At 46.8% G+C, this 21355-nt stretch overlaps 1 protein-coding gene across 1 annotated transcript in view; it reads left to right on the top strand.

Annotated features, from left to right (window-relative positions):
• TMBIM1 (transmembrane BAX inhibitor motif containing 1) overlaps positions 1-21355 on the top strand; it is a 48632-nt gene that overhangs the window by 9451 nt on the left and 17826 nt on the right. Inside the window, exon 2 of the mRNA XM_083153700.1 lies at positions 19346-19653. Coding sequence (XP_083009826.1) covers positions 19386-19653 — 268 coding nt within the window. The 5' untranslated portion in view covers positions 19346-19385. The remainder of the gene's footprint in view (positions 1-19345; positions 19654-21355) is intronic.

Raw genomic sequence — 21355 nt, 5'->3', positions numbered from 1 at the left:
CCCTACATTGTTTTGTTTTTGTAATTACTTCTTTAACACCCTAATTGATATCTTTCACCTATGAAATACAAAACAGCTGCTGCATCTTGCTAATTGTAGCACTTTTTAACACTTCTATTGCAACCTCTCACAACTAGTGTGTTGCCTTGGGGCAGTTGGCTTGTGGGGGCCTAGTGGCAACCGCACACCCCCGCCCCCTTGCTGTTGTTTCTCACCCAGGGCCTCCATCAGGGGATGTTATGGGACAACTGTCCCGGGCCTGGCCGCTCTGACAGTGAGAAGAGCCCTGCAACCCCCTACCAGTACACCACTTTGAGCACTGATCCAACCTGATTGGCACTGCCTGCCTGCCACCGCTGATTGGCTCTGCACTGTAGAGTTACAGTATATGCTGGCTCAGGACTCGTAGCTGAGCACGGCGCAGACCTCTGGGAAATGCTGTCACCAATCTCCCTGTAGCTTGTAAAGGACAAACCTCAGTCCCACTTAGAGCAGCAGCCCTACTAATACCACTTTCTCCCACATCCAGCAGGGGACACTGCCTTATACCATGGGGATTGGGATGTGGTCTGGAGGAGCCGGCACTTTAAGAAAATCTGTCCTGCTGGCTACTTCCCCTCCCATTCCCCATCAGACTCCAGTCTTACGGAAAAAAGTGTCCGGAGGAGTCCCGGCCACGTCTCTCTGGAGACCGAAGATTTTTTATTTTATTTTTATTTTTGTAGCAATAGTCTACGGTACCTTAGGGGGGAGCCAGGTCGGCGCTGCTTGCAGGGCACCTCCTGGACTCGGCCACCGGAGTTATCTTTTGAAGAAATCCCGGGGGACCGCCGCAGCTGCACGCGGCTTGCGTTACGGTCCCATAGGCTATCCCACACACCCCTTATAGGATTTTTATTTTTTGGTGTGGTCCTGGCATTGCTGGGATATAGACAGCACCCGGGCCCTGTTCCAACTCGTTGGGGGCGAGCAGCGGCATGACTGATATGCGGGGCACGCTTACCTGAGCGTGTGTATGTTCTGGCCGGCGTCTTGGTTCCGTGTGCACTGTTCCCGGAGGGGAGGTTTACAGGGCGGACGGCTGGCTGGAAACAGGAAGTAGGCCTTAAAGCCAGAAGGGCAGTTCACTGGAGTGAGTCTGCCTTCTGGTCGGCGTAGCATACAGTCGATAAGCGGTGTCTGGTCTCCTCAGCAGCGGCAGCTCCCAGTGGCAGGGTACCTGCGCTGTATGATTCGTTTGTCCCTCTCCCATCCCCAAGAAAGGTATTGTGGTCTGGGGAGTTGGACTGGGGGGTGGAAGAAAAAGCAGGGTTGCTGGAGCTTCTCACCTGTTCCCTGACAGACACAGCATAGGTTCACTGTGGGTGTGCACTGTGAATGATCATGGCTGAAAGGAGGGCTTCTAAGGCTTCTCTCAAGCGTTATACATGTAAGAAATGCAAGGTGCAGTTTAAACAGCATCTAGAAGGTGTGTCTGTTTGTGAGTCATGTTATAATGCACCGCAGTCTGCAGGTATGCATCAGCAGACGTCGGACTTAACTGCAGTTCTGGCAAATCTGACAGCAGAACTGGCAGCTTCTCGCAGAGAAAGAGAAGTTCTGCATACTCAGATACAGTCCCTATCATCAGCCGAGCCTCCCTGGGCGACATCTCTATTGAGGTCAGTAGATTCTTTAGCGAGATCTTTTCCCTCTGTTTCTCAGGGCTCTCCTAGGATTAGGAGGGCTGAGGTTTTATTTCAGTCAGATGAGGATAATTCCTCGGCTGAAGAGGGTGAAGTTGCTGGAGAATACTTTGAGGCTCCAGTGGAGGAATTTATTGAGGAGGATCCTCAGGGCATGGACGCTCTTATTAGGACAGTAAAAGAGACCTTGGAAGTCTCTGATCCAGAGATCCTGGCTCCGGTATCCATTTTTGGGAAGATTCCTAAACGTCCGGTTTATTTTCCTGAATCTCCTGAACTGGATAGAATTTTATTAGAGGCTTGGCAGTCTCCAGATAAAAAGTTCCAAGTTTCCAGGAGGTTTAAAATTTTGTATCCCTTTGCACAGGATTCTAGGAATAGATGGGAATCCCCGCCTCCGGCGGATACATCTGTGTCCAGGCTGTCAAAACGCACAACCCTTCCTATTCCAGGGGCTGTGGTGCTAAAGGAAGCTCCAGATCGTAGACTGGAGTCTACTCTGAAGTCTATTTACTCAGCCTCTGGTTTTCTCCTAAGACCCGCTTTGGCGGGAGCGTGGGTGAGTAAGGCGGTTGAGAAATGGGCAGCCCAATTGGCGGCGGGCCTGAAAGGTGATAGGCCTAGATCGGAGCTGATACCTTTGGCTGAGTATATCCAGGATGCAGCTGGATATTTGGTGGAGGCCGCCACGGATTCAGCTACCTTAGGTGCCAAGATTTCTGCATCCTCGGTGCTGGCCAGGTGTTCTCTGTGGCTCCGTTCTTGGCAAGCGGAAGCAGAGATTAAAAAGGCAGTGGAGGCTCTTCCATTTAATGGAGAAATTTTGTTCGGTCCTGAGTTAGACAAATTAATTTCCCAGGCCACAGGTGGGAAGTCAACTTTTTTGCCGACTCAGGCACCAGCTTCCAAGAGACCTTATGGGGGTCCTTCCTTTCGGGCCTTTCGAGGTGCAGGGGCGAACAGAGGTAGAGGCAGAGGGTTTTCTGCCTTCAGAGGTAAACGCGGCAGAGGAGCAGCCGTGTCTTTTCCTGCAGCGCCCTCAGCTCGCCGTCAGGAGCAGAAGCCCCCTGAGAAGCCCGTTGCATGACGGGTTGCCCGACCATCTGGGGAGTTCCCAGGTGGGTGCAAGGCTGCTGTCATTCGTAGGAGTTTGGCAGCAGGTTTGTATAGATCCTTGGATTCTAAAAGTCATTTCAGAGGGTTATCGACTGGAGCTTACAGCGTTCCCTCCCAAAAAAAATTTTTCTACAGGTCTCCCGTTAAGAGAGCAAAAGAGAGAAGCTCTCAAGCTGGCAGTAGAAAAACTGCTACAATCAAGGGTAATTGTGACAGTTCCAGCAGATCAACGGGGGCTAGGATTTTATTCGAATCTATTTCTAGTGCCCAAAACAAATGGGACGTTTCGACCAGTTCTCAACCTAAAGAGCTTAAATCAGTTAATTTTGTACCGCAGATTCAAAATGGAATCAGTGCGGTCGGTAGTGGCAAGTCTAGAGCCAGGGGAATTTTTGATGTCCCTGGATATAAGAGATGCTTATCTCCACATTCCCATTTGGGAACACCATCAGCAGTTTCTTCGGTTCGCTATTCAGGAAACTCATTTCCAGTTTCGCGCTCTCCCATTCGGCCTGTCGTCTGCGCCTCGGATTTTCACGAAGATAATGGCCTGCATGGTGGCAGCGCTTCGTCGGCAAGGGATTGTGATCATACCATATTTGGACGATCTACTGATCAAGGCTCCATCGAAGGAGAAGTTGATGTCAGATTCTTTACTCACTTACCGTTTTCTGATACAGCACGGGTGGATAATAAATTTCCCGAAGTCTCAGTTGCATCCGACACAGACCCTGGTGTTCCTAGGGCTGTTATTGGACACGGTCCAACAGAGGATTTATCTTCCTCGGGAGAAGATCTTGTCCCTGCAGACAATGGTGAAGCGGGTACTGGAAGAGAAATTCTTAACAGTTCATCTGGCCATCAAGCTTCTGGGGAAGATGGTATCCTCGTTCGAAGCCCTACAATACGGGAGGTTCCGATCCAGGGAGTTCCAGTTGGATATCCTTTCCCAGTGGTCGGGGTCTCACCTCCACATGAAAAAACGGATAAGGCTGAAGCCCAGTACGAGGCTGTCCTTGCTGTGGTGGTTGGACAGGGACCATCTGTCAGAGGGTCGCCAATTCGGTCCTACGGATTGGACATTGGTGACAACCGATGCCAGCACCAGAGGCTGGGGAGCGGTGGTCATGGGTCATTCATTTCAGGGTCGGTGGTCCTGGCAGGAAGCCCAGGTTCACATCAATATTCTCGAATTGAGGGCAATTCGGTTGGTATTGTTTCATGCATCCCAGCTTCTTCAGGGAAGAGCGATCCAAGTTCAATCCGACAATGCCACGGCAGTGGCCTACCTTAACAGGCAAGGGGGCACGAGGAGTCGTGCAGCAATGAAGGAGGTTCGGCCAATTTTTCAGTGGGCAGAGCGGCATGCCTTGAGCCTGTCAGCTGTGTTCATCCCGGGGGTGGACAATTGGGAAGCGGATTATTTGAGTCGGAAAGATCTTCACCCCGGAGAATGGGAATTGAATCCAGAGGTGTTCCACCAGTTGACGGTCAGGTGGGGGGTGCCTCAGGTCGACCTGATGGCATCCAGAAGGAACAACAAGGTGCCTCGGTATTTTGCTCGGTCCAGAGACCCGGCGGCAGTGGCGACAGACGTATTCTCCGTTCAGTGGCAATTCAAGCTAGCCTATGCATTCCCGCCTTTCCCGCTTCTTCCTCGGTTGCTCAAGAAGATCAAGAGAGAGTCATCAATAGTCATTCTGATCGCTCCAGATTGGCCGATGAGATCGTGGTACGCAGACCTGCGAGGCCTACTGGTGGACGATCCATACAGACTACCGCTGAGAGAGGATTTGCTTCTTCAAGGGCCGTGCATTTACCCAGGCTTACGTCGGCTTCATTTAACGGCCTGGCTGTTGAGTCCGAATTACTGAGAAGGCGAGGTATTCCGTCCGCAGTAATTCCTACGATGGTGAGAGCAAGGAAGGATGTCACTTCAGCCCATTATCATAGGATCTGGAAGGCATACATTGTGTGGTGCGAGGGTCAGCAGCTTCCAAAGGCAGTATTCTCTTTGCCTCGGTTTCTACGTTTTTTGCAATCAGGATTTTCGTCTGGTTTGAGTTTGAGCACTTTAAAGGTTCAAGTGTCAGCTCTATCAGTCTTCTTTCATAGAAGGTTGGCTCTGATTCCAGAAGTGCAGACGTTCTTGAAGGGGGTGCTTAGATTAAGACCACCTTTTTCTGCACCCACAGAACCATGGGACCTTGGTTTAGTTTTGGATTTCCTACGGTCAGAAAGATTCGAGCCTTTGGAAGTGGTGGATCTACGATATCTGACATGGAAGACTCTGATGCTTCTGGCGTTAGCTTCAGCGCGTAGAGTCTCAGATCTAGGCGCCTTATCTTGTCGTTCGCCTTTTCTAGTTTTCCATCCGGACAGAGCGGAGCTCAGAACTCGACAGGATTTTTTACCGAAGGTTGTCTCGGCATTTCATATTAATGAGCCGATTGTAGTACCAGCATTTTCAGGAGAATTGGCATCCTTGGATGTCGTCCGAGCATTAAGGTGCTACGTGCGACGTACAGAATCGGTCAGGAGGACTGATTCCTTGTTTGTCCTTTATGATGCAGCAAAAAGGGGATCTCCAGCGTCTAAGGCGACATTAGCTCGCTGGATATGCCTAGCTATTCGAGAGGCTTATTGTTTTGCTTCTCAGCCAACTCCGGCAGGAGTGTCAGCCCACTCCACTAGGTCAGTGGGGACGTCTTGGGCGGCAGCCAGAGGAGTGTCCTTATCCCAGGTATGCCGGGCGGCTACTTGGGCAGGGTCAAATACTTTTGTCAGGTTTTACAAATTTGACACTTTTGCACGGCCAGAGGCAAATTTTGGCAGGGCCGTGTTGCAGGGAGAGTAGCGCTGACCCACCCGTGGGGGTAGCTTTGGTAATATCCCCATGGTATAAGGCAGTGTCCCCTGCTGGATGTGGGAGAAAAGAGGAATTTGGTACTCACCGGTAATTCCGTTTCTCCTAATCCGCAGGGGACACTGCGCGCCCTCCCAGCGCTTCTTCTTTTTTTCTTATCATATTTTTGGTTGTGTCTAATTTACTGCATGGACCAGTAAGAAAGTGTGTCTGAGTGATTTCACTGGTGATGGTTTTTTTGTTGGTAATATTAACTGTTGGCTTTCCTCTCTGAGGTTCCGGGCCTCCTCTCCTCTCGGACACAGTTTTTTCCGTAAGACTGGAGTCTAGAGGGGAATGGGAGGGGAAGTAGCCAGCAGGACAGATTTTCTTAAAGTGCCGGCTCCTCCAGACCACATCCCAATCCCCATGGTATAAGGCAGTGTCCCCTGCGGATTAGGAGAAACGGAATTACCGGTGAGTACCAAATTCCTCTTTTTACACCAGAATGCCGGGTAGGACCCGGGAAATTGAACCCGGGAAATTACCAGGGCATGCCCTGCCTCAGACCCCATTTACACTGCACTTCAATCCAGGTTATTCCCGGGTAATGCCCTTTTACACTGAAAACGGATCAGCCCTGCCTTTCCTTGCTGCTGTCATTAAAAAATGGATTTTTGGCCTGTTGATGAGGTCACAACAAATGGAACATGACACTCCTCAAGTTTTTTTGCTTTATTAAGCTGAAAATATGCATAAAATCATCATACATTGGAATCTTTATAGATGTAATGTATTCTCATAAAGAAAGATGAAGATGCGTATGAATACAAACTTGTAACACACTGGGACACACTGTGTGACAGCCAGCGTGTGTTCCTGCAGATGAGGCTGTAAACTCACTGGGGAGAGTGCTTCCAGCACAGACTGTTGCTGTAGTGTAGGGCACAGTCTGCACACAGCGTGGAAACGCTGCTTCTGCTGCTGCTGCGCTGCTCCATGTGCGGGTCTCCGGCAGATGACACTATCTGCCAGAGCCGCAGAAGCACCAATCAGCTCTTTGCGGCCTTCTCCCTGCCAAATAACCCGGATAATGACCATTTACACCACCCTGAGCCCCGGATAAGCCCCGTGTCCGACCCTGAACATTTGCCGGGTCAGATTCCCGGGGAACAGTACCCGTGTTATTTTTTTTCAGCCCATTTACACCATGCCCTGCCCCTGACTGGAGAGGCAATATCCCGGGTCCAACCTCTGGTGTAAAAGGGGTATATGTAGTGCCGGGTCCCTAGCATGTTGAGGGGATGTGGCTGCTCTTTTCTAGGGTCTGTTCCTTGAAGACAAGTGGTGCAGTGAGTACTGAACAGCGCTGTGCATGAGAGTCTCAGCATGCTCTTTGGGCATATTCCTTTCTTACTGTTCAGCTGCCAGCTCAGGTATATATTTCTGCAGGAGGGGGTGGTGCAGGTTATGTGTAAATACCTCCTGCTGCCATGGGTCCCCCCCCTGCCATGGGTCGTCCCCAGCCCATCAGCCAGAGCCTCCTTCATTAGTCAAGCAGCCTGCTGCCCAGGGGTGTTAAAAGTTGGCTAAAATGCGGTGGAGTAACTGAAGGGGGCCTACATATTTTGTCAGTCCCAGGCCCCACAACTTCTGATGGCAGCCCTGCTCACCACTGGCATCGCTAAGTGTGTATGCACTTGCTGATGGATCCCTGCTGATGCCGAGTAGTGTTCATTCTAGCACCCGCTATGTTTGAAAACCAATGCAGTTCCTGTTCCCTGCCTGGGGTGTCGCTGTCTGCTGTGGTGTTTCTAGTACAGGTCTGATTGGCATATCATTGATGATGTACAGACCACAATGTGCTAGAAACACTACAGCAGACAGTGACACCCCAAGTAGGGATGATGAACTGCATGTTTTTTCAAAGAGAGCGGGTGCTAGAATGAACACTAGCCGAGGACCCTCCAAATCATTAGCAGGCACTAGATACTCTAATTAATTAAATGTGTTTAACTAGCCATTACTAATAATAATTACCCTCTGTCACAGCACAGTATCACGCAGCAGACGCTATTACTCACTGCATACACACCGACCGCAGACATAAGAAGACACTGTGTGATCATGTGTCACTGTGCTCTGCTGCTGTCTCTTCTGCCAGGGGACCAACAAGCAACTAATGCGTCCCCAGCAGGGCAGTCACAGTGACTGCAGCAAATCATCAACTCCTTATTGGATCCCTAGCAAACCGAGCTTTTGGTTTGTTATTTAAAATTCTGGGCAGAATTCAAATGGGAGTCTCTTTGAAGGATACTGGTGGGTAGGAGATTATGGATTAACTGTGGTTAATGGAATTAAACTGAAAGAAAAATATTAAGTTGATTGCCAACTTGAAAAAAAAACATGATTTCAAATATTTCCTTAAGAAATTTGGATAGAAGTCATTTTAAAAGCTTCCTCTTAGATATAGCAGTACACACCCACAAGTCTAGGTCTCTCCATATATGGAACTAGACACATCCTTTGGGTGGCGCATGACATGCCCCCTCAATGGGGCGCTCTGCGAACTTTTACTACCAACTATAATCTCCCTGAAACTAGTTTTCAAAAGTAGGCAAGTATGGGTTAATATGATGGCACTTAAAGGAGCTAGTCAGCTCAAAACAATAGTAGGTCAGGCTGGAATGAGGAAACATTGAGGCATGCAAATCTGTGGGAATAGTGCCCTTGGGGTTGTTGTTTCTATATTTATGCGCTGTATGGTACGAAAGGCTCTGGGCAGGAGCTTTGTATGGTGTATCCAGCTCCAAATATGGGCTTTGTGTGGTGCATGGGGCACCAAAAACTCCCATTCCCTCTAATACCCCTAATAGTAATCTTATTTTTCTCCATAGTCGAAGAACCCACACACACATCTTTATGGGAAGTGTATATAAACAATATCTGCCCTCTTTCTAAGCAGTGCAAAGATACACATATTAGACAATCCTGAACAGGAACGTTACATTATTTCTTATGAATGCAGTGTTTAGATTTGTCTGAGTGTCTGGATATTTTTATCTGGCAGCAGAAAGGATCCTGATCTATGAACTTTAAGGCTGGAGCAGTCAGGCACAGAATGGACACTTTAACAACACTCTCCAATGACGTTACAGTAAATAATATTTGTATGGATGGTTGGTAACATTTACATAACGTACTGTGTGTGACGCACGGTGACTTTTTCCCAAGCAACTCACTGGAGTGTTGGCACCTGACACACAGTGATGTAGGGAGAGATGCATGAAACCTTCTAGAGTGGAGACGTTGCCTGTAGAAACAATCGGGTTCCTATCCCTTTATTTAATGGAATTGATAAATGGTTTCTATGTTCTAGCTCTCAACTTGTCCTCTTTTCCAAAGCTTTAGATGGTTTGATATATTTCCCCTATATTTAGATCTACAAAGCCCCAGTGAATGAAGTGGTAGGGTGAGACAGTGTATATGTGGGTGAGCTTTTATTTTGTCATGGACGTTCTCAATTACTTCTGATATCGTTCTCATTTACTCTGATACCCCTGCATTTTCTCTGTGCTTTCAGTTGTCTTATGTTACATCTAAAGTTTCAGTTAGATACAAGTTTGTAAGTTGGAAATTTAAATACATTAAATAAAATAAAAAAAACACATTTACTGCCGGGCATGGCGGCTAATAATAGTGGTCCAGAGACCTACATGTACTGGTCTCCTGAACAAGTGGACAGCTGTTTTATGGAATGAGCCAAGTCATCACCGAGGCACCTCATGACCAACGCATCCGAAGGTTGGTCTTGGTTCTGTACTGTATAGTGGTTCCATCTGCACAATCACTGCTTGCACTCTGTGTAGCTGACTGGTGCTCTTATAAATCTGAATTGTACCTAAGACAAGTATGGTGTCAGTTATTTTTAGAAGGAGGATTGTTCAGAGCCAATCATTACCAGGTTTATCCTGGAGCCGCACCTTGCTTTACCGTCACAACCTACGCCAAATACTGCTTTAATGACCTTTTTATGCAAACACTTTAGTGTACAAGGATAATACTTTGCATATTTTAATGCTGGTTCAGAACTTGTGGCACAACGCTGATCATAGAGTCTTATACAGCAGGGTAATAAAACTACATTTAGTATACGCATTACGTATTCGGCACAAAGAATGTTACTGACGCTGCAGTGCAGTCCCTATAAATATACTTATAACATGACTGACTGTATCTGCCATGGAAGCTGTTTGCAGCAAATGCTGAAGCTGGGTACACATTTCACTTTCTCATCCATGAACGATATCGTTAACAATTTTCCCCTGAACTGCCTGGAACTCGGACATACACAATGAATGATATTGTTCAGCGGCCACATCCAGGAACATGCTGTCATTGATGAGATAGTCAGGATTTGTCTGCATGTACAGATGACAGAGGGGGTTCATAACGACCCACAGAAACGTGCATCGTTAATGATTTAGGGGCAGATTCAGCCATGATTGCTGCTATGTGAATTCGCACAACAACCGATTATGGATACACTGCACATGCATATGGACCACCATGTACATGCACAATGCCTGTTGGCAAAGAAATGTTTGCGTTAGACGAAGAATAATGCAGACATGTCAGAAAAAAACGGCTAGGCGTGCCTATTGAAAAAAAGGTGTTCCCTAGCGTTTTAGGGGAGGGTGTGTGACGTCCGCTCCAGGCTTGATGTATTAATCACAACTGCCGAGTATGTCCGAATAGGATGCTCACAAAAATCGGATGGTTCTCCCAGTTGCCCGGCACAAACAAGGTTTAATTATAAATGTAAATTCTGGTGTATTTTATGTATAACTTGGTTACTTTTTACATTCTGATGGCACCACACCTCTGAGTCTGGGGCTATCGAAAGCCACCATTTAGTAAATACACCTGCTTATGTCACTGATTCTTATTGGAAAAATATGCCAGCATTTCTATTCATGCTTGATCCCAGATACAGATGTAGCAGGCTTCATCCTTGGCCAGCGCCTGCCAGATCCCTTTCACTGGCGAGTGATAGGGACTGGGAAGCACATGCGTCTTACGCGCACACGCTTCCCAGTAACACGGCGGCTTCAGGGAGACGCTGCCCAGTTCGGGGGGCGGGGCGGCAAGGGGGACCGGCGGCGATAGTGGGGGAGAAGGTGGGGACCAGCGTCAGGCTCCGTTGCCAAGGGGCGTGCAAGCTTCACGGTAGCCGGATGCTGGTTGGGGCTGGTGATAGAATCGCCAGCCCTTGCAAAGATTAGCCCAGCTACATCTGTTATGTTATGTGGGCTAGATGAAATGAGGGAGATTGCTAAACTAATTAGGGAGAGAGGGAGATTGCTGCTATTTCAGGGAGTCTCCTGCAGAATGCAGGAGCGTAGGCAGCTATGAATTGGCTGCTACTATTGAAGTCACCTATTCCCAAGCATGGTTATCCTTAACTGAACTGTAATGGTAGGATTTGGTTAACTTTATATAATGATAGAAATTTCCTTGGTTAAAATGTCAACCTGGGCATGTGTCGACATTTAACATGTCAACTCCAGAATGTCAACCGTGCATTTCGGTCTTATGGTTAAGGATAGGTTAACATTTAAAGGAATGAACATTTTGACATTTGTGAATATTAACAAGAGGGGTCGATGGAATTTCTATGTCGTCATTCTGGTTGTCAACTTTTTCATAGATCACCTGCGTGACTCAGTTACAGCCTGTACATTTTTCCCTGTTATTACATAAGTTAGAGACATTGTATTTTATAGGTTGGTTATGAATCATGATTAAAATGTCTTATGGGTAAAGGTTAGCGGTTTGGTTTAAGGCCAATCATGCGGCCAGACGTGTTTCATCTTGTCCGTGTCTCCTCAGTCCTGTCCGTGAAGGGTTATTAATTCTCTTGTGGTTGCTTAGGAAAAATCTGGTGTGACAACTTATATTAAAGTGTCTGTAATTTGATACTAGATTCATTATTGTTAGAACAGGTGTTATCTGGCACATTTCCCTGATAATAACATACAGTGTTGGGTTTTAAGAACCATTATTTGTAACTGCAATATTGTTCAGGCTTCGCAAATACTCGCTATAGCAAGAATTTTACCCACTTTGGAGCACCAGGGACTAATTTTTAATGAATGGCTGAGTCCCCTGGGACCCAGCCATTTCGGCGTGCACGCCGTATTAATATGTGTGACAAGGGCAGAGGGATCTGTTTCCCCCTCAGTTGTGATGCGACCGTGGAGAAGACACAGCGTGACTTACGGCCGCTTCACACATCTGCTGGGCGCGAAAATGAAAGGGTCCCTGTCACCGCAGAGTCATAGGCAGCAGTGCACGGAAGCCACGTAAGCTGGCTCCTGCACTGCGCCTCAACAACAGACTGCTGGAGCCAATACCGGAAGCAGCTGCTCAGCAGGGGAACAGAGCTGCGGCTGGTGTGAGGACGGAGCATGAGGAACTTAAACCAGCATTGGGCGCCAGAACCAGGGAGGTGTGACAGTGAGGACAGGGCAGACCTGGGAAGAAGTAGAGGTAAGAGGGGTGCGTGGTCCATTTAGCAGGCTGCTTGGCTGTGTCATGTAAGGGGATTTATTGCTAGCAGGACTCGGGCTGCAGACTTCCCTCCTCCTACCTCGTGGTGCTGCTCTCTTGTGTGTCACTGTCACCTCCTCTAGGCTCTGAGTGCTGGCTGTTAATGGCCCACTTGTCCCTCCTCCCCTCACTGCACGGCTGGCAGAGAGGCTGCAGCTCACCAATTAACTCTTAACAGGCAGAGCTGCCTGTAGGAGAGGAGCCTATAGACTCTGCTGGGATTTCACTAACCCTATCCCTCCTGTTCCTGCTGCCATTACTTTTATTTTGTTCTAGAAACAATGGACAGGGGCAGAATCCTGATTGGTGCAGCACAGGTGTCCCTATTCCGACATTATGCCTTTTTCTAGTATATGTGTATCTTGCTTTATGTGAGTGGGCACATTGCCAATTGATTACCCCTCCCCCAACCCACAATAGCCACAGTTTTGGGGTGCCCAAATCTATGTTTGCTTAAAAAAATAGTCTCAGGCTGGCCCTTGGCTCAGGGTATATGCCATATGGAGGAGGCTTCTGTATGTGCCATGCTGGGGAAGGGGAGAGGAGGCTTTATTCCGTTGGGACCCAGAAAAGGTCAAGTAGGACCCCGATTTTTGTAAGTGAGGGGTCCCAGGGACCCATCATTTTGGGGTTTTTTCGCGATCACTGTTGTTGATCCTTAGGGGGAGATGCACCAAGCTTTATATTGAGATAAAATGGAGAAGTTGCCAAAAGCAACCAATCAGCTTCTAATTTATTTAGCAAAGTATATGAAATGACAGAAGCTGATTGGTTGTTTTGAGTTCCACTTGCCACTATCTTTCTCCAAGGGGCCCAATTATCACCATCTGAGGATGCAGATGTGCAGTGATGCCATTGGTCCAACTTGCGGTGCTATAATTGAGTACATTGCATGAATGTATACATTATTGAATGCAGGGACAGAGCTTACACTAAAGCTCTATCCCTGCGATGGGTCTCTGCAGCACTATCGCCGTACTTTTCGGAAAAAATACCCTGATGCTGTGCTGCACATGCGCCACCATCGACATCGCTGCTACATTATTTTAGTACAAAAAATATTACCCCAAGGCTTGATACCACACTCTCAGACACTAATACCTGTTTGTATAGAAACATGCATGAATTTGTTGAGCACATGACCAGAAAATGTCCTTGTGTTCTATGTGTAAACCCATGCAGATTTTCCTGATTCTGCTACTTGCTCATGCTTTTTCCTAGATGGGTGAAATAGAGTTGCGAATAGATGTAATTGGGGGGCAAAGACACATATGCTTGAGAAATCCATACTTTTTTGCAAATGGTGAGTGTTCACACTAGTACCACTGTGTGTCTTTGGGGAATGCTTCATTGCACCCACATATATTGCGAACGGTCTTTATTTGAACATGTTTAAAAAAATTATTTTCTTTAGTTCAAAAGTTGTGTATTGTTTCTGCTGTGATTCAGTTGTTTTCACTGTTTTATTGATGCCTATTCATGAATGCGTTTGTAGCAAATAAACTATATGGCGAACAACTTGTCAAAGCTTGCCGTTAATGTATGTGACCTATACAAGGCACATCTGCTGCTGACGAGAACGCATTTTAAGATGGCAATTTGCACCAAGTTTTCAAATTGCCGCAAACTGACAAAGCCTTTTTTTGCGTTTTGGCGATGCAATTTTGTCATATTTTAACCCTTTTGTGAATATCCTTCCATGGCCAGAGCTCCTGGCTGCTGGTTTGAAAATATGAACCAAAGGGAGAATATGTTATTGGCTGCCAAGCAAGTTTTTTCTGCCATTATGAAGGCGGCAAAAGTACCGTATATGCCGGCGTATAAGACGACTCGGCGTATAAGACGACCCCCCAACATTTCCACTCAAAATACAGAGTTTGTTATATACTCGCTGTAAAAGACTACCCCCTCTTCCGCACACCTTCCACAGACTGCTGCTATTGACATGGAGTCAGGGAGACAGGGAGGGCAGACAGGGAGCAGGGACCAGTATTATAGTACCGTACCATATATTAACCCCTTGAGTGGTGGGTTTTGCTGGGGCAGGACAAACCTATCAGGGCAGGTTTGTCCTGCCCCAGCAAAACCCACCACATAAAGTTTTAAGACCCCCTCATGCCGCTGTCCCCCCCCCCCCCCCCCCAGGCATAAAATATATTGTAGGGTAGCTCTCCTCAGCCCCCCCAACCCCCCTTCTTATGCACACGGTACCTTGAAATAAGAGTATCCAGGTATGCCAGCGCTGCTCCTTCCGTTCTGCCTAACCGCCGATCACGTTGAGCATTGAAGTCGGCGGCAGGCTCGGGTATTTTCGGCACGGCTCGGGGGGACTCGGGAGCGCTCAGGCACACAAGTCCTCCCGAGCCGCGCCGAAAACACCCGAGCCTGCCGCCGACTTCAATGCTCAACGTGACCGGCGGTTAGGCAGAACGGAAGGAGCAGCGCTGGCATACCTGGATACTATTATTTCAAGGTACCGTATGCATAAGAGGGGGGTGGGAGAGCTACCCTGTAATAATTGTATGACGCACCCGGAAAATAATAATACCAGTATGTCACGCCGTGCACCCGGCGTATAAGACGACCCCCCACTTGGAGGCATTTTTTTCTGGGGTAAAAAGTCGTCTTATACGCCGGAAAATACGGTATGGGTGCCGTACGGGGTCCCGACAGTCAGGATCCCAACAGGCATTTACCCGACGTCGGGATTCCGACTGTCAAAACAGACGGCCACCTGCTATTTTCCCTCGTGGGGGTCCACAACCCCATAGAGAGAGGAGAGAATAGGTGGCAGCGAGCCCGCAAGGGGCTTCGTTGTGCTCACCATGCTGTCTGGGTCTGGGCAGTCGGGATCCCGACGTCGGGCTAATGACTGTCGGGATACAGACTGTCGGACGCCCTGTACCACACCCCAAAAGTACTTACTGTCTACGAAGGTTTCTTAGAACTCAGTTTTGCTCTAGTTTCATATTGTTGGAGTATGTATTACTCAACCGTGGTGTATTACAAGAAGTAAGTCCTGGCCCGGTAAATTCATATAAGATCCTAAGATTGGCAAAGGAAATAAAGCTGCCTGGTAATAGTGTCCATCTGAAGGAGGAGTTCCCCTTAAGTACTATTATTCATAAAGGACCAGAATTACACCAACACATTTCTGAAACATAAGCCATAGTTGGTGAGGCTTTGCTACAGCCGTGACCAACAGTGCTCTGTTCAACATCTTGGAACATCTAGAACAGGCATTCCAAACATTGGTCCTCAAGCACACCAACAGTGCAGGTTTTAGTGATATCCAGGCTTGAGCACAGGTGACTTAGGGGCAGATGTATTAACCAGCGTTAAGTACATTTCTGCACTTAACGCTGGTTAACTGGGGGGAATTAAGTTTTTTTTTTTTTTTTTATGTACGAACAGTGCACCCAACATGCGCTAGGTACACCGCCGAGTGTGCTGTCCCCTGCAATCCCCCCATCCCAGTATTTAGCGACCAGGGCGATGTATTCACAGCTGCCTAGGCGTTAAATCGCCCCGACCGCTTTGCCAGCTCTCAGTGATGGCGTCCAATCCCCACTGCAACGAAGCTAGCTCTGCTGTTGGCTCTGGGCTGTGCTGGAAGATCTCATGGTAATAGCAAGATCTTGCACATGCCCATTACAGCCGTCCGGGGGGAAGTGCGATCGCGCATGCACAGGATTGCCGATAATGAGAGCCGTTAATGCTGGGCATAACGGCTCTCCTTATTGGTGCTGGGGGGTTTAATACATTCAACTGCTGCAAGTGCCCGTTTCTCCACGTTATGCAGGAGAAGCAGGACTCATTATTTTAACAACGTTAGGGGCAGATTAATACATCTGCCCCTTAATTCATATCCAAGTTATTTTAATTTACCATCTGTGCTGAAGCCTGGACTGTTGAATGGACTGTTGCAACAATGCACTGTTGGTGTGCCGTGAGGACCATGTTAAGAATGCCTGAATCTGGAACCTATTACCGTTCTCTCTACAGTAGGTTCGCTATTATGATGGTAACCGCAGAAGCATTCGGAAACAGGATCTACAATTATGCTATTGTGTATATTACAGCATATATTGCACAAAATTGTTACTCCCCCCTTGCACACACACACACCACCACTACATGCAGCTGCTCAGATTATAAAAATCACTCCTAACAAATATTGGCAAATGAGCATCATTCAAGGACTGTGGATTCCTTTCCTGAGGATCTAGGGGAAAGAAAACATTGGTCTTCCTGAAAGATGAATAATGTAGTATTTGCTGGTGGACACTGGATATGGACTATATCTTTGCAGTGCATTGTACCCATGACACATTATTGCACCCCATTCCCATTGGCTGGGAGGAGGTCCTGTAAACATGCACGCCCTTTCCTGTGCTTAAAGTGGTCTGTCGGCAACACACAGTGGTGGAAATAAAATGTATAGGATTGTGTTATTGATTGTTAAAAATAAGTAGTATTGCCTTTTTATTAATTAATTGGCGGATTGGGGAGCTAGGAGTCTACTGTCTTTTTACAATAAGGGTCAGTATTCAATGCCGGTGCGAGCGGCCGGTGAGGGGGTTAAACTGTGAGGATCACAGAAAACCAGTGATCCTCGCAGTTTAACCCCCGCGCCGGCCGCTCGCACTATGCAACGTTCCGGGGGAATCCTCGCAGTCACAGAACTGCAAGGATTCCCCTAAACTGCGAGAGCCGCGGCTAGTGCAGCAAACTCGCTGTAATTAGCCTCGGCTCTCGCAGCTTTTGGAGGCACATTCGCAAATTCCCCCTCACTCAAAAAACGGAGCGAGGGGGAATTTGCGAAGGAGGGGGGTCAGTTGAATACTGACAGGGTGAGCGGTGACAGCGAGCAAAAAGTCCTGCTCGCAGTCACCGCTCGCCCACGGCATTGAATATATGCCAGAGTTTTTTGAGAGTCTGGCTCACCGCTCACTGTTCTGTGTCCCTGTGATCTCGCTGAAGTGCTCTGCACTTTTTCTTATCTCCTCATTTCTGACTTCCTCAGTATTCAACTTGTGGCCAGCTCGCCGGCCCCTTTTGCGAACTTAGCATAATTATGCGAGTTCAAATGGGAGTGCTGTAACTGGAGACTTCTGCTTTCTCCTGCTCTCCACGTGAGCTGGTCAGAGTGGGATATTCCTGAGCAGTGTGTGTTCATCTCAGCAGCTTGTGTTCCTCACATTTGTGGACTTGTATTTTTTTACAAAGGTTTAGAAAGGTAAATGTTTTGTTCAGTATTTATTTTACAACAAATGGCTGTGTGACTATTTTAATTGGGTTTGTGCAGACGGGTGTATTTTGTTCTGTTTGGCCTTTATCCTTGTGTTGTGCTTTTAGCATTGTTTCTTTGCCCTGTGTTTTTATTTAATTTATTTTATAATTGTTAGCGTGTTTAAAAGCCTGTTTGGGGGTTAGGTGAGGAAGAAGAGAGGAAGCATGGGAAATTACTAGGAGCATTCCAAAATGATTTCTTATTGGTTACCATTAAAATAACTTATTAAATTCCAAATAAATTAATATAGAAGTACAGCATTATGGCACTTGCAATAAATACATTAGAGTACATTTTTTTTAATTTATAAGCCATAAAAAACAAAAAAAATAACAACTTTAACAAAGATAGCCCTACAGTTCACCTAAAAAAGATGCCGAGGGAAAAATGGAGAACATCTCTAAAAAAAGAAACCAGCAGGACTCGCAATTTGTGCAGGACTCGCAATTTGTGCATTGAATACACTACTAAAATCCCCATTGAACAGACATGGGGAGAAGTGCAGGGTGAACTGAGTTAGCTTCGCAAAATATTTTTGGAGAAGCAACAGAGCTGAATACAGGGAAGCACAAAATAGGAGAGAAAAGTTCACTACTCTCCAAAAAACATGCACACTCACCGTTATTTACAGCGACATAGGAGCATTGAATACATGCCATTGAATAGGAGACATCCTATTTTGCACCTAAAACACAAGGTTTCTGCAGTTTATTTGCTGAAGTTTGATTTCCACATGCAGAATGGCTGTGGTGCATGATACCACAGGCTTATTGCAGTGCACAGGGTGATTGGATTGCAGCCTGCAGTTTGCCTGCAGGCTGCACTGAACATGGTGAGAGTAGAAATTAGCAGAAAAGTGGTGCCATCTGCCCTTACTGCTGCCACTGCAAGAACTTTACCCCTTAGCTGCAGGCACCACCTGGATGTGGGTAAACGCGCATTATCTGTTGGCTTACTGCATGCGAAAATCGGCTTGTTATTGAATAGTTCTGGGCGTTGCCCACGCTCGCCACAGGTTCTATTCTCCATCTATGCGGGTCGTGGACCCCCAGGAGGGATAATATCCCCTGCTGGTCTGGCAGTCGAACAGTCTGGATTTCGACGTTGGTATTCTGATTGTTGGGATCTCGACTGCCAGACAGTCATCTGCCACCCTTATTGATTAATATACTGTAATATATCAAATATCCAAAATCTGTGTATTGCTTATTAATTGTAATTATTTTTATTGTCCAGAATCACACAGCTAAACAGAGCACTAGTTACAGTTACAAGTGGATACATTTATTCAGTGCCGCCGACAGGGAGCGCTCCCCATAAAAAACTCGCCGAGTGGGGAGCGCTCCCAAAAAAAAAAAACCCCACCACTGAAGGGATTCATTGTCCTGGGCCCCAAAATTCCTAGTGGCAGCCCTGCATTTATTATGTGTTCAATATTGATGTAAAAGTGTGTTTGTAATGACAGAATTTAAGATATTTTGTAATAGAATTTTCAGAAGTTTATGACTATCAGCATTGTATGTGAAGAGGAAAATGTTTGTGTAGGAAATATATACTTACTGCATTGTCATTGTCCTAATTACACCGGTACTATATGTATGTGGATACAATATAGCATTAGTTTCACTCTCCAAAAATGCTGATTTGACTGAACCACTTTTTGTAATAAATAGATGCTCTTGAAGTGTATTCGCCTCAGAGTGCAGCTAAACCTCACAGAAACATTTTGGTGGTTTTTTTTTAATCACGTTTGTGATGAAAATGAATAACTTTTAGCTTTCTATTCTTTTTTAGGTCACACATTCAACATTCATTTGGTGATTATCATTCAGCAATGTCCTATCCAAATGCCCCACCACCATACAATGATCGGGATCCCTTGAATAACCCAGGAATGTACCCACAGCCTGGTGCGTACCCATCCAGTGGTCAGCCTGGTGGTTATCCACCACCCTATGGGCAGCCGCCTGCATTCTACCCACAGCCAGGTGGATTCTATTCCCCTGATGGGTACCCTCAACCTGGGGGCCACCCAGAACCCGGACATAATGAGCCCCCAAAGCCAGTGATGCCGATGCTACCTAATGTGCCCTTCCACGGAGGTAAACTTTCACTTATGTAATCATGTACCTTTTACCATAGATACCTGCTTATATCCATATACCAATCCTACAATATAGACATCTAGCAGTAATTATCTGCACACTGATCACAGGTCTAGCTGTGACTGGTCTTCCAGCCATCTCCACCCAAGCTTACCTGTACTAGTGCTGTAAAATGATCAAAACTGCATTGATTTGTTATTTTGCGAAACAAATGTTTACTGCATCTGTATATCATTTAGAACAAATGTAACTTTAACTGTCTACATTTATGTTGTGCTCAATCCTATGAAAAAAAATAATATATATATATATTTATTTATTAATATATAATCTCTGTACTTTAAGGGTTACTGTACATTATAGAGAGAGTATAAGAGAAATGTGAGGGAAAATAGGAGATGTAGTGATCTGGTTTATATTGAAGATATGTCCAAACAAGCCAGTCACAAATACTGCACAAAGAAGGAATGTATACCATTATGTGTTCCAGCCATCTGGTTTGCTGAATAATGTTCTGCACATCCACTCGTCCACTCGCTAGGAATTATTGATGTAAGCGTTGCTACAGATCTGCTAGGCTGCACTCACACATATATCGCTGTATCTGGCAAATAAGCTGTCATCAGCATGGCTATAGGTATGGAGCAACCCCCCCCCCCACACTTGAATCCCGTCGCTAGCATGCGAGGAGATGTTTTCCCTAACACATCCCCTCGCATGCGGTCGAACGGGAGAGAAATCATTAGATCGTCGCACACCATCAAATGATTTCTCTCCCCTTTGGTAATAAAAGTCAGTCTGAACTGACTTTTATTCCGGCTGCAGATCGCCAAAAAGGGGGCGGGTGCTGACGTCATGTGATATCAGCTGCCTGCTCCACGCCGGCATTCCCATAAAATGCTGTTATTTCTCTAGCTGCTGCCCGCCCTCGGACCGCCCTGTCCGGAGCGAACGGCGTGGCAAGGGTGAAAGTCGCCAAAGCCATTTGCTCGTGCGCATATTCGCACATGCGCAAACCACCCACCACCAGACATGGGCCGAATTCCAACCCGAACAAACGGGTCTGAATTGGCCTCTTAGTCTGCTTTAAGTGAGTGCTGTGATGCTGCCACTTATACCTGCCTGTGCCTTGGGTGGGTGAGTGTGTTCTAAAGTGGGCCAATTACAATAAGGGCATGTTAGCACAGCTATGCACCATGGGAAAGCCATATTATGTGTGTGGTCAGGCCAGGTGCAAATAGTCAATGATCATGACCACACCGCTTCTGAGTGGCTGTTTACAAACTCTCCGCTGACACTGATTGGTGCTTTCCCCCTCGCTCAGGCATAGATTAGGGTTTTTTGAGCACATTCAAGAAAACCTCTGTTTGGTGTTTTCAAGACGTACTTCTTTTTGCTTACAGAGATTTTTGTGTTTCTGTCTATTTGTGATGATTTTATTTGCACATAGCATAAATGTTAAACAACGCAAGTGATACGTAAGTGTCCGTTATTTAAGTCTGATATAGAACAGGTGCAAATAGAACTGGTGCGAACCAGTATGCATCTATAGCTGTGCACATGTGCACAAATCCTCTGTCTGTACTTTTCTTCAATGATGCTCATTAGGCCTCCAACTCTGCCTTCTGTCTCTGTGTGCACCAGTGGCGGAACTTGTGGATGGTGAGCCCAGGAGTAAAAATGTAATCCTCCCCCCCCC

This window comes from Crinia signifera, chromosome 7 (genome assembly GCF_055691185.1).
Source record: "Crinia signifera chromosome 7, ASM5569118v1, whole genome shotgun sequence".
NCBI lineage: Eukaryota > Metazoa > Chordata > Amphibia > Anura > Myobatrachidae > Crinia > Crinia signifera.
The sequence above is the reverse complement of the archived record's forward strand: the minus strand, read 5'-3'. Positions and strand labels throughout refer to the sequence as shown.